Genomic DNA, 13,988 nt, shown 5'->3' with positions numbered 1-13,988 from the left:
TTCGGGTTTAATTCTGCTTATTTTTTATTAATCACTCATGCATAAATAGGAGAATTACAAAGACATAGAATAAGAGATGAACTCTTACCTCTATCCTAAAATAAACTCCTAATACAAATAAACTACTTGGAGATAACTCCAACTCTAACTTGGAGAAACTTATTACTAAATAACTTTTGCACCATGGTATTACAAATAATTAAAAGACTCTGACTTATAAAGATAACTATAACACTCTTTATTTAATTAAGCTACGACTATTCTAAGATAAGATACAACAAAGATAACTACAAGAGTTTCATATAATTTGTGCTTGTGAGACGTCATGCCAAAGTCTTCTGAATTCTACTTTCATAACACTGTCACAGTCGAGTAATGCTACATATCACTATTGTGTTTCTTTTTGTCCGCCTAAAATTGATATGGCTTTTAAAGTCACCATTCAATTTATGATAGACTACTATTAGATTTTGATCCAATGACAATTTTAAAAGTCATATCAATTTTGGAAAGACGAGAAAAAAACACAATAGTGAAACGTAGCCTTACTCGATTGTCATAGTCAGCATATGGCCTCTTTGCTAGTATCTAAATTTTTGTCTTTTATTAGGTTCATTTTTTATATTATGATAATAAACGGCAGAATATAATCCTACGGTCGGGTGGTGCAGTTAGGCCAGTGTACGTGACTAGTCGTAGATCTTGTTTTAAGGACTGGATTGCTCTCAAAGAAATTGGTCGGCCGGAGCTCGAACCCACCGCTCAATGTCGGCATCACTGGGAAATCTTCCTGGCAAGGGACATGATGAAATCCAATGGTGTACCATAACACTATATCCTTGTTTTCAATCTTCCTATTCCTGCGCATTCAATTCAAAGAATACAAAAATCTAAATCAATATCCATTCAAAAAAAAAAAAAAATTCACAATCAAGTTTATCACGTCGTGAGTGTATATATATATATATACCTGAGGCTCCAAACTGCTAAGGTATCATCTCCTCGGCTCTGATCAGCGTATAGTCCTCCTGCCCATTTCTCTGACTTGTTATAGGGCGTGACCCACACGTCATTATTAGTGAAGGCTCCCCGGATTTGTGGGTAATCATCGTACGACAGAAGAGGGTGTGTCACCGGCCCTGGAATTAGCCGATAACCAACGTTGTTTCCGAGTCTGGTTTTCTTGTTGGGATTCACCACTACTAGCTCAGAAGCCTTCAACCCCAACTGAATTCGAGCATCGAATTCAGTTTTAGCCGTCTCACTCACAATTGTCCAATAACTCTTCCTTGGTGAGCTACGGTCTTTCACTCGGGTTGTCTCCAAATTGTTCTTCACGAAGGAGTTGTCCTTACCATCCACGTCGAGGTCGAGATAGTACGTCAAAAAGTGGTCGTGGTAGACGCCTATCGTGTTCTCTGTTAGCAAGGTGCCGTGGATATCCTCCTTTATCTCATCTGTGTGAGTGTATGTTGCAGCCTTTACTTCTAACACTCCTGTTAGCCCAACCTACTCAGATATAAGAGAAACTGTAACTCACACATGTATACTCACCAAATTCGGTGTTGGAAGAAAGAGTGATCATATCAAACGGGTTGTAAAACTTTAATTTAATTGGGATAATGTGACAGTGAAAATAACACTTAATTTTTCTTTTTAGAAAAAAAGAGAAATCGTACCCCGAATTTAATGGAGCCGCTGGGCTTGAACTGCCAATCAAGAACGTAGTCATAGTTGCCCACTGTTGCGACCATCCTCACCACTAGGCTCACCTCTGGCCTAACCTCTCTTATCTGCAATCTCATATGATTTGTGATATTAATTAAACGATTATATTTCCATAAAATAAAAATAAAAGTAGTGATAATTAATAATATAACATGACTTACAACTTTGTTTGGAATCCCCAACTCCGTGTGACGCCACATTATGTCTCCCCCATAACGCTCGAATATACAAAAGGTGTTTGGTATTTTCACAGGCGTACCATCTGCCGCGGCATAATATGCGTCCAGAAATACTGCATTGGAAGGGCAATCGGCATAGGGCTCGAGCGACACCGCAGATTGACCGAACCCAAATTCGCCGGAATCGAAAAAGGTTTTGTAGTACCATTCCTCAGATGGGTCCATGTAAGGCACAAACAGCTCGGATATAAATCCTCTATATAGCACCCGCCGGTATGCCTGCTTCTCAGGGTCGTGTATTGAGGCTAGAGAAATTATTGGACCTGCTCGAACGTCGAATCCTAGGTGGAAGACCCAGTTGGCCCAACTGATCACAAAGAGATTTGAAGCTTAATTTGTTAGTGTTTCTGAGTTTTAAGACATGTATGAAAGCCTGGTATTTAGGCCCGATCTGGAGTGGGCTTTTAACCATCCATTCCAAGCCCAAACGGACCAGGTTTGTGGAGCTAAATATTATTTGTTTTTCTTTTAAAGTTAAAGTAGGTGAAAGGAGAAAAGAACATGTGCTGGAATCTAACATCACGTGTCAAAGCCAGAACAGAAAAGGCAAGAGTGTGGGCCACCCCGGTACAAAAAAATTCTAAAAATGACTGCTACATTTTTGGCGGAGTATGTCCTGTCGAGAACAGCAGTTAGGGTCAGAAAACTCATTTAAGTCAGAGGTACATTTTCCACGTAGCTTGGGGAACGGAGGAGAAATCAACTTTGAGACGTCACTGGTGTATTTCCATCGACAGTGACAGAGTAGAAGGAGGGTAGGATTTGATACAAATGTCCGGTAAAGGAGATATGCGACGAGATAAAAGTGATTTTGGAGGCTTGTATGGTTTGTACTTAGGTCACCTCCGACGATTACATTAGTAGGAGAAAAAAAAAAAAAAACCCCTAACTAAGGAAGAATTATATATATATAAAGAACTAAAATGGCTAAGGAGAAGATTAGAAGAATGAACCTACCTACTGTGAGTAGCCATTTCCTACTTTTAACTAAATTAATTAAATTTCAAAATAAATTTTTCAATCATATGTAAAAAGTATCACGTCACATGGCATGATACTGTTTATGTGGCGTGACTGTTTACGATATATTTTTTTTTATTTTATTTTAGACCTCTTTTCATTTTATTTTTTTTTAATTTTCCACGCATCTTTTCCTTTCTCTTACCATGGCCCATTTGGCAACATCCTTCACTCAACTTTAAAATATTGAAAGAGCTTGTTTGGTAAGTGATTGTGAATTGGAATATTTACTTGAATAGTAGTAAGAAATGATTGATGTGATAGAAAATTTGATAATGTTTTATAGAAAAGTGAAAAAATTTTGTTTTGTAGTGAGTTTTTTTGGTTGAATAATAATAAAAAATTATTGATGTGATGTAAAAAGTGTAAAAAAGTAAGAATGTTTTTGATTTGATATTTTTGGGAGAAGTAAAATGAAAATGAAAATGAAAATGAAAATTTTGTGGATGAAAAATTATTGATGTGATGTAAAAAGTGTAAAAAAGTAAGAATGTTTTTCACTTTTTACATCACATCAATAATTTTTTATTATCATTTAAATAATATAAAAAATTCATAACAATATAATTTTTTTTTTCACTTTTTCATATAAGTTCTTTCTCATTTATATTACATTAACCACTTTTTACTATCACTCAAAAAAAAAAAAAATCCTAACAAAAGTTCAATGTAATTTTTATTCCTCAACAAAAATATTAATATTTTCATTGAACTTTTATAAAAATTCACATCAATCACTTATGTTTTTTTCTTTGCTTCTTGAATCTCTGCCTCATCAGTCAATCTCTAACAAAAATTCCCTCCCATTTTTCCCTTGTTTGAAACTCATCCCCTTCCCATTTCGTCCTTCACCAGACAAGACCCAGAGAAAGATAGAGAATGGATATGGGATTTGGGTTTTGGATCTATTGGTCTTGTTTGTATTAGTCCATGATGTTGTGAATCATCATCTCAATTTTGTTTTGGTTGGCAAAAATCTATGATAAATCATTCGAAACTCATCTCCCTTCCTATTTCGTTCTTCACCAGACGAGAGAGAGAGAGAGAGAGAGAGAGATACAAGGTCCTGGACTCGTTTCTTGATGGATAATGAGCTTTTGCATAAAGGAAAGGATTTTGTTGATGCCTTGATGGGTTCGAGATGACACAATTATGCCTTGGCCATTTCGATGGAGGAGCCGATAACGGGGAAGAAAGATAAAAGGAGCTGCATGATGGGGTCATATATATTTTTGGAATAGTGTGTGGATGGATCGGTGAGGGAGTGAGCCTTTGAGGTTTAGGTTTCGGATGATGGGCTATTGTTTTGGACGATATATAGATTCAAGAAGATGTTGCTGAGTGCAAGAAGAAGTTGGACGAGTTGTTCTTCTTAACAAAAAAATTAAAATGATTATTGAATTAAATAGAAAAGAAAGATAGATAAACCATTAGATAGATGTTTTGAAAATGGTAGCTAAACTAACAAAATACAATTTTGATTAGCCATTTTGCATTGAAATGGCTAATCAAAATGGCTAAACTATTATGAATGCTCTGAGAGCACTCCTAATGGTTTATGCATTTTTATATGCAAAATGGCTAACTAAAACATACTTTATCTATTTTAATTAATGAATCTCAAAAGCTACTATAATCTATTATTTCACTATATCATTTAAATATTTTTTTTTCTTTCTTTATTTTAATTCTTAGACATTTTTTCAACGATATCTTCTTCTTCTTTTTTTTACCATGGTCATTTGTTTTTGGATAATTATTTGCTATAAAGTCAGCGAAATTTTTGTTCTCATCTGAGGTGGTCTACATGAGTGTGACCTTAAAATGTCAAACATGCATGGATTGTCTCATATAGACATGCTATGAAATACAATTTATCAGATTTAGAGATATATTAAAATATTGCTATGACGTAAATGAGTTTAGGTGAAAGAGAGAGGGGGAGGGGGGGGGGGGAGAGAGAGAAACAAATAAAAAAAGAAATGTATTTAATTTGCATTATGGGATGAATAGACTTCTTAGTGAATTGGTTAGCGATTGGGAATGCTTTAAAAGGTTGCCTTTTCCATTTATAGCTTACGGTTTTTTGCCTCTTCTTAGTAGGGCATTATGGGCTCCCGACCATTTTTTTGGTAACACTAGCTTGGGAGAATTCCTGCGAGAATTTTGGGGGCATACACTACGTGATCTTAGACAATTACATGATGTGGCTTGTGAGCCACTCCAGATGGAGTCCAGGGTCGGACCGGCAGCCATCTCTTTTTTTTATTATTAAAAAATAATAATTCTTTAAGTTTTAAATTTTTAGGTTTTATATATATTTTTTTTAATTAAGAGTGACACGTGTACACTAACAGAATCTGTCAAGTGTTTTGACAGAATTTGAGTGTAGAGACTAAATCTTTATTTTGGCTTACATCGAGTAATTTTAAATTATTTTTTATACTGCAAAAAACAATTTATAATTTAGACAAACACAATGTTTGATTTTTCATTTATCCCTTTATAAATATATCGAAGAAAATGCAATCGGATGAATTTGTTTAATTTGCTCGAGATAAACTTTTTTGTATGAAAAAGCGTTGACTAACCTGACAGTGTGCCCGTCAATCTTAAACCCTGGTCCGTCGGGTTGCACGAAGGCTGCACCGTGTAAACGCGGACCGAACGGTGGCTTCTGCTTGGAAGCCCGGTACTCTGTCCCCTCAGCTTTTGGAACCGGAACAATGAACCTATCGTAGTATTCAACAATCTTCATCTCATCCAGATCAACCACCAACGTTATTCCCTCCAAGGGTCTCACATACAAATTGACCGTCCCATCTGTATAGAAGCACAGCAGCTTCAACACCCTCTTACTCTTCACCTCTCCGAACCACCCGATTGAAAACGTGGAGCAAACGACATCTGATAAGTTCAGCCCCCTCTTCTTAATGGATTCAATAAATGGTTCGTATGTTTGTGGCAATTTGGTTGCAGCAACTTGTTCGTCGAAGGTAAGCAAAGGGTAGCCGTGTCCATTGTGAACCTTATCGGAGACTATCGAACGAGTGGATAAGTCCACCGTGATCTCATGGGATTGTTTCTCCACACGTGTGATGACGAAGGCCCGGCGAGGTGGGGGTCTGGAGGCGGGGTTTGATAGCCATGAGAGGACGCTGGGTTTGTCTGGCTCGTCCAAACCTATGTACTGGAAGGTTAGGTTGTGGTTAGGGCTGGGGTATGACTTCTTAACTATGGTTCGGACCAGGGTGAACTCGGATGGGGTTAGAGGGTCTAGCGGGTGGTGCTGATGGCTTGAGACCGGCGAGAAGGTGTAGATGGAGAAGAGTATGAAGAGCATTGGTTTCAACGTTGAAGCCATGGCTCTTTGTGGAAAACTGAGGCTAGCTAGCTAGCTAGCTCTTTGCTCTTTAAACAAACCATTTTCGCCTGTCCTGCTCGATTCATGATTAGACCTTTCAACGGTCATATTTTATCTGTTTTAACAATTTAGTTAAATGAAAGAATAATTTGGTAAGATTTTTTTAACGTTGTTAAGGTCTCTTATATATGTCAATAAATAGAAGATAAATTAGTATTTTAATTAACATACAACTTGATTAAGTCTTATGACTTTTAGTGGTTGATGTTTGGTGGGGTGTTTGGGAGGCGGTCTTTTTCTAGATGCAACTTCGTTTTGGGTGTTTTCTTGTTTGTTATTATTTTAATCTGAGCTTGGCTCAGTGTTGGATTTACACCATAATGGTGTTGTTTCTGTGTTCACCGGTGGATGGTAATTTGTAATTGTTGTTGAATGTTTTATGAAAGTTTAACTTTCCTTCAAAAAAAAAAAAAAAAAAAAAAAAAAATGATACCCAAAGCTAATCAGAAAGAGAAATATTATATATATATACCACGTACTTTTTTATCACCAAAACTATGACACAATGCTTCTTTTTTTTTAACCCTCCAATGATTTAAGAAATTTAAGCATATATGTAATTTATAATGTTAATTAGTTGTATCAAACGAGGCATTGACAATTCATCCAGAAATCTTTTGATCTAGCTAGCTAAAACTTAGTATGATAATTAAGCTCTCCTAAAGAAATCATATTAACCGAAAAAAGAGTGAAAATTCATCCGCCGCTCATATTGAAAGGCAAGACAATCGTAGGAATTAGTGCAGCTATAGCTAGATATATGTGATATGCAAAAAAATTGGGTCAAAATGTCATTCAAGGGGGAAGCAAAGTCATGCATCAAACAGTAGAAAAGAGAAGGGGTGCCGTGCACATTTATTTCTCTCTTTATTTGAATAGTGGCCCGTTTGAAAATCCTTCGTCCCTCCTTTTCTTAAGATTTTTTTTTTTTTTTTTTTTTAAAGATTGAAAAATAAGATTAATGTGATATAAAATTAAAATATTTTATATGAAAAAATAAATAAATAAAATTATATTGTAGTGAGTTTTTTATTTAAAAAATAATAAAAATGTTAATGTGATATAAAAAGTAAAAAAAATTAAAAATATTTTAAAGTTAATATTTTTCTAAGAGAAATAAAAAAAAAAAAAAAAAAAAATTCAAACGAGACCAGTATATGCTGCCATGTTTATTTTTAAGAATCTATTTAAAATATATATGGTTTGTTTGGGTGTTGAATTTTTTTTGAATCAAAATATTATTCTAATTTATTGTATATTACGAGATTTAACTTTGTGAGACAAAATTTTAAAAAATTAAATTAAATATAATTTATTTATTTATTTAAAATAAAATAAAATATTAATCTACATTTTATTCCAACCAAACCCATGTGTAATAATGCAAATAACAATTGTTGGTGAGTCGGTGGTGACATTGCAAATGGGCAAGTCGACAGGGGTTAGGTTTGATTGTTTGAGGTCTTGCTATCATCGTACTGAGTCGCTTTCGCAGAAGTTACAGGCGGGGAGCTCAAGCCGCCACCATCCAAGGTCAGCAATGTCACTGGATATTCATCTTGGGAAGGGCTATCGTGGAAATTCATCTTGGTTCAATAAATAACTCATAGGATAAGGATCTCTACAATTTAAAAAATAATAAATAAATTGTAATCAAGTTAAGGTCATTTCTTGCACGTATGAACGTTGGAAAAAATATTCCCTATTAAAAATGTGATATATTACTGATGAGAATATATTAAGTATAATTTCATCAAGTTATTATGTTTTCCCTTCAAAAAAAAAGAAAAAAAAGGGTTTTGTGTTTTATGTATAAAAAGGCTTTAATTGAGCCAAAAAAAAAAACTGTTTTTTGATTTATTAAAAAAAAAAGTGTAGGTATATTCAAAAGTAGAGAAAAAATATTTTGATTTTGATTTTTTTTTTTTTTTTTGGTTCTCTTAGTAACATGTTACTTTTTTAATATGCAACGTTTTTCAAGTACTTCGAGGCAAGAAACTGCCTTAATTTACACAATTTAAAATTTTACAATTTTACAGAAATTACAATATTATATATACAAGTTCAATAATATTATTGAGTGATCACCGGCTAAAAGTTATTAAGTTTTGTGCAACTTCCTTGATGGGAAGAGGAGTCTTATATATCCGACGTGGAAAGTTCTATCTAAAGTAGCTATATATAACCCTTATCAGGATAAGAGCATGTGATAGGAAAACCATAATACGTTTATGGGGTAATTACATTTTTCTTCATGAACTATCAAAAAATGCGCGATGCCCCTATGAACTACCAACTTGATCAAAATAGAGCATTCAACTACCAAAGACAACCATTTTCCCCCCTTCCGTCAGTCAAATGGGTTAAAACAAACGGTCAACGGGTCACGTGACCGTCACACGCCATTTTACCCTCATTTTCTTCCTCTTTTCCCCTCATAAACTACCACAATCTTCCTCTTTTCCCCCATGAACTACCACCATCTTCCAACATGCCCCCATATAAAACGACACATGACCCGTTGACTGTTTCTTTTAATCCCTCTAACTGACGGAAGGGAAAAAAATGGTTGTATTTGATAGTTGAATGCTCTATTTTGGTCGAGTTGGTAGTTCATGGGAGCATTGCGCATTTTTTGGTAGTTCATGGGGGAAAAGGTAATTACCCCTAAGTTTATATATATAAAGATTAGGATCTTCATCTATCCATATATCAAAAAACATTTTCTCGTAACAACGGCAAAGATTCATGCGAGAATGTTGCAGAGTTTCGCTGCGTGATTGATCCCAAACCGAATCATCACGTGGCTTGTTAGCAGGGACGGCTCAAGCTCTCAGTTAATAATTATACAATAAATATTTAAAAAAAAAAAAATATAAAAGTCTAATTTAATTTCACATTCATGAACCAACATGCATAACTTTTTCTCCATCGTCAATTTGAATTAAATGCTCAAAATTAGATGGAAATTAGCCTTTAAAATGCATAATTTTCATTGCTTCCATTGTGCAACATATATAATAAAGTGAAGCTGAAAGAATTCATTTGATAAATCACGTTCTATAGTTCTACATTTTAAATTTATTTATTGTAATCATAAGATAATTTTTTATTATAAATAGTGTTTCTTTTATTTGTAAATATTTTTCATTATAAATGTCTACTAGAAAATATGCATAGAATATATAAAAAAAAAAAATTAATATTTAAATATAAAAATATAGCCTCATTTAAACTCGTTGCGTATTAGCCCTTAAAATCTACCAAGATGACCCGGCCGGCTTGCGAATTGTCCTAGACGATTATGTGATGTGGCAAAGGGGTGATTCAGAATATGGTGTCCCACGATCACCCAGAACCCTTGGCTAAAGCATCAGAGCATTCCTGGTGGCCCTATACATTAGCCATTGTTATATTTAACATTGGTCAGAATTCCTCTTTAAATGTAAAGAGCCTAAAAAACAAAACAAAACATTTTATTTTTTAATATTATTTCCTGCCCATATATGCATAGTTACTGTTTGAATTAAAATTGTAATTGGGCAAAGAAATTAAATTCTGGTAGTTAGTTTCACTAATAAAAAATAATACTTAATTAAAGTAGAAAAATATTTAAAGAGTTTGATATTTAGTAGATTTGAAAAGTGGCTAGCTTCGTAGCTTTATATAGTTAAATTTAAAAACAATTTGAAGAGCTCGTTATGAATGCTCTTAAGCATTATGAGTTAATGACTTTGGCTCTCAATATTGTTTTTTCCGGTTAGACGAGCCTGAGTGGCCTTCGATCACAGCCCAGGGCTCCTTGGTGATCCATTTTTGGAAGAAGGTGGCCTTATGGTTGTCTAACCCAACAAGCCTTCATTGACGAGCCAAAATTAAAGAACCCTTGATAATTGGGTACACCAATATCGTTATGCATATATTGGTAAGCTACGTACTTATGCTAATTTGGAATTGTGTTAAAAAATAGAGCTTATCTATAGAAAAGAAAAAACTTTATTTATAAGCTTCTTATAATTAAAACGCAATTTTGAACTTTTCTATAGCAAAAAAGTCAAATAGATTTTTAAATTTTTTACCAAACCAACTCTCTTTTACTTGACACGACTGTCTATGTACTAAGTCTAAGTCTTTCTCCTTAACGTAATCTCAAACTACTCTTAGTTTTAGATTGGAGATCAGGACAACTAAGGAAGACGAGAGAGACGCTTAAAAGAGCAGCATCAAACGTTGCCGATCGAGGTGAGCATTGTAATATACTAACAAAAATGGCATCGGATGAATTTGTTTAATTTGCTCAAAATAAACATTTTTCTTTAAAAAAAAGCGTTGACTAACCTGACAGTATGCCCGTCAATCTTAAATCCTGGTCCGTCGGGTTGCACGAAGGCTGCACCGTGTAAACGCAGACCGAACGGCGGCATCTGCTTGGAAGCCCGGTAGTCTGTCCCCTCAGCTTTTGGCACCGGAACAATGAACCTATCGTAGTATTCAACAATCTTCATCTCATCCAGGTCAACCACCAACGTTATTCCCTCCAAGGGTCTCAAATACAGATTAACCGTCCCATCTGTATAGAAGCACAGCAGCTTCAACACCCTCTTACTCTTCACCTCTCCGAACCACCCGATTGAATAAGTGGAGCAAACGACATATGATAAGTTCAGGCTCCTCTTATTAATGGATTTGATAAAGGGCTCGTATGTTTGCGCCAATTCCATTGCAGCAACTTGTTCGTCAGAGGTAAGCAAAGGGTAGCCGTGTCCATTGTAAACTTTATCGGAGACTATCGAACGTGTTGATGCTATTTTTTGCTTGATGACATGGCAGCTTTGGTTCGCCTCTCCGCTTGTAACCTGAAACAAAACAAAGGCCCGCCGGGGGTTGGCCGGTGGAACCTCCTCCGACGCCCAAGTCAATTGAAAGAGTGAGAGAGAGAGAGAGAGAGATGCTCATATATCTTAGATTCATACCTCTTAGATGATACGTATATATATAGACCTCGTTTTACTGTTGATGCATAGCAAAAGTCTTGTTATTGTACAGTGTGAACAGTGACCAGTAAGGTGTGAAGATATTAGGCATGGTGCTACATGCTGATTTCTGACCTGATTTGACAAGTACTAAGATCCTAATAAATGCTAAGGATCCTAGTGATTTCCGACCAACCATATGTTCCCGAGACCTTGGTCACTCCCGACCAAGCATATAATCCGAGTGGTCATTACCGACAGACCACATAATCCCGACCAAACGTACCTTCCCGAGTGGGGAATAATAATTCCCCAAGAGAACGGGTGGATAAGTCCACCATAATCTCGTGGGATTGTTTCTCCACGCGTGTGATGACGAGGGCCCGGCGAGGTGGGGTTTGATAGCCATGAGAGGACGGTGGGTTTGTCTGGCTCGTCCAAACCTATGTACTGGAAGGTTAGGTTGTGGTTAGGGCTGGGGTATGACTTCTTGACTATGGTTCGGACCAGGGTGAACTCGAATGGGGTTAGAGAGTCTAGCGGGTGGTGCTCGTGGCTTGAGACCGAAGAGAAGATGTAGATGGAGAAGAGTAAGAAGAGCATTAGTTTCAACGTTGAAGCCATGGCTAGCTCTAGCTATTCATGGAAAACTGAGGCTCCTTGCCCTTTAAATAAAGCATTTTGTGATGCTCAATTCATGGTTAGACCTTTCAACGGTCATATAATTTTATCTGTTTTAACAATTGAAGTAAATGAAAGATTAATCAGGTAAGATTTTTTTTTTTTTTTTTTAACATTGTTAAGGTCTCTTATGTCAATAAACATATCATAAATTAACATACAACTTGCTTAATTAAGCAGATCCAAAGCTAATCAGAGATGAAAAAAATAAAATAAGATTACTATACTTCTTAAAACCGCAAAAGGCATTGAAATTAAATAAGTTGATCTTTTTAAGTTCCGATCCGCATAATTATAATTTCCCCTCAATCCCCCCACAAAAAAAAAAAAAAAAAAAAAAAATTAGCATTCAATGTGTACTGATACTTTTAAATTTTAATTCACTGCAACTCATTTCTACGAACTGCCATTTTGTTTTGAATTGCTCCTTGGGCCAATTTTGCTGCTAAATTGAACAAAATCCATCAAATCTTTTTATCTAAAACTTAGCATGATAGCTCTCCTAATAAATAAACCATATCAACCGAAAAATGATTGAAAATTAATTCATCCGACCTCGTTCACATATATATATATATATATATATATATATATATATATATTGAAAGGCAAGGCAATGTTAGGAATACAGCTAGCGCTACATGTAAAATGCAACAAAAAAAAAAAAAAAAAAAAAAAGAAGGTCAAAAAAGGTTATTCAGGTAGTATGCAAAGGCATGCATCGATCAAACAATATCTATATAAAAGATAATGAAATAAATTAGTCCATAGATCGCGTGACTGCATGCAAGGGGGGTACCATATTTATCTTTAAAGATTAACAATTATTTAAAATTAATAACAATTATTGGTGGCATTAATTAATTGCAAATGGGCATGCAGGTCAACAGGCCGGGCTTAATTAGGAGGTCTTGCATTCAACATTGAGTACGTCGGTTTCACAGAGGTAAGCAAAGGGTAGCCGTGTCCATTGTAAACTTTATCGGAGACTATCGAACGGGTGGATAAGTCCACCATAATCTCGTGGGATTGTCTCTCCACGCGTGAGATGACGAGGGCCCGGAGAGGTGGGGGTTTGGAGGCGGGGTTTGATAGCCATGAGAGGACGGTGGGTTTGTCTGGCTCGTCCAAACCTATGTACCGGAAGGTTAGGTTGTGGTTAGGGCTGGGGTATGACTTCTTGACTATGGTTCGAACCAGGGTGAACTCGAATGGGGTTAGAGAGTCTAGCGGGTGGTGCTCGATCATGGCTTGAGACCGGCGAGAAGGTGTAGATGGATCGGAGAATAGTAAGTAGAGCATTAGTTTCAACGTTGAAGCCATGGCTCTAGCTTCATGGAAAACTGAGGCTCCTTAATTGCCCTTTAAATAAAGCATTTTGTTATGCTCAATTCATGGTTAGACCTTTCAACGGTCATATAATTTTATCTGTTTTAACAATTGAAGTAAACGAAAGATTAATTAGGTAAGATTTTTTTTAACATTGTTAAGGTCTCTTATGACAATAAATAAATCATAAATTCACATACAAGTTTCTTAAGCAGATTCAAAGCTAATCGATCAGAGATGAAAAAAATAAAATAAGATTACTATACTTATTAATTAAAACTGCAAAAGGCATTGAAATGAGTTGATCCTTTTAAGTTCCGATCCACATAATTAATTATAGTTTCCCCTCACCCCACCAAAAAAAAAATATCATTTAATGTGTACTCATACTTCTTAATTTTAATTCACTACGTACAACTCATCTCTACGATCTACTATTTTGTTTTGAGTTGCACCTTGGGCCAAATTGTGCTACTAAAGTGAACAAAATCCGTCACACGTGACGTAGGCTGTAGACCGACTGTAGGCATGCACGCATTGACTGCATGTGATGAATAATAAAAGGATCGATCACATTGATCGAAGGATATTACA

At 35.6% G+C, this 13,988-nt stretch overlaps 1 protein-coding gene across 3 annotated transcripts; it reads right to left on the bottom strand.

Moving 5' to 3' along the window:
• On the bottom strand, positions 1–13,405 carry LOC133882417 (amine oxidase [copper-containing] alpha 3, peroxisomal-like). 3 transcript variants are annotated; one of them, XM_062321588.1, is made up of 6 exons: positions 13,012–13,405; positions 10,750–11,154; positions 1,890–2,274; positions 1,680–1,793; positions 971–1,509; positions 1–860 (listed from the first exon to the last, which is right to left on the bottom strand). In XM_062321588.1, the coding sequence occupies exons 1-6, from the start codon at positions 13,386–13,388 to the stop codon at positions 653–655; spliced, it is 2,028 nt and encodes a 675-aa protein (XP_062177572.1). In that variant the 5' UTR covers positions 13,389–13,405; the 3' UTR covers positions 1–652. The 3 variants fall into 3 exon arrangements, with proteins under 3 accessions (XP_062177572.1, XP_062177589.1, XP_062177581.1); XM_062321605.1 differs by lacking the exon at positions 13,012–13,405 and having other exon boundaries at positions 10,750–11,654; XM_062321597.1 differs by lacking the exons at positions 10,750–11,154; positions 13,012–13,405 and adding an exon at positions 5,579–6,466.
• Between the last annotated feature and the right edge of the window lie 583 nt (positions 13,406–13,988).

The sequence above is a fragment of the Alnus glutinosa genome, chromosome 1, assembly GCF_958979055.1.
Source record: "Alnus glutinosa chromosome 1, dhAlnGlut1.1, whole genome shotgun sequence".
Taxonomy (NCBI): Eukaryota; Viridiplantae; Streptophyta; class Magnoliopsida; order Fagales; family Betulaceae; genus Alnus; species Alnus glutinosa.
This window is presented reverse-complemented; position numbering and strand designations above follow the sequence as displayed.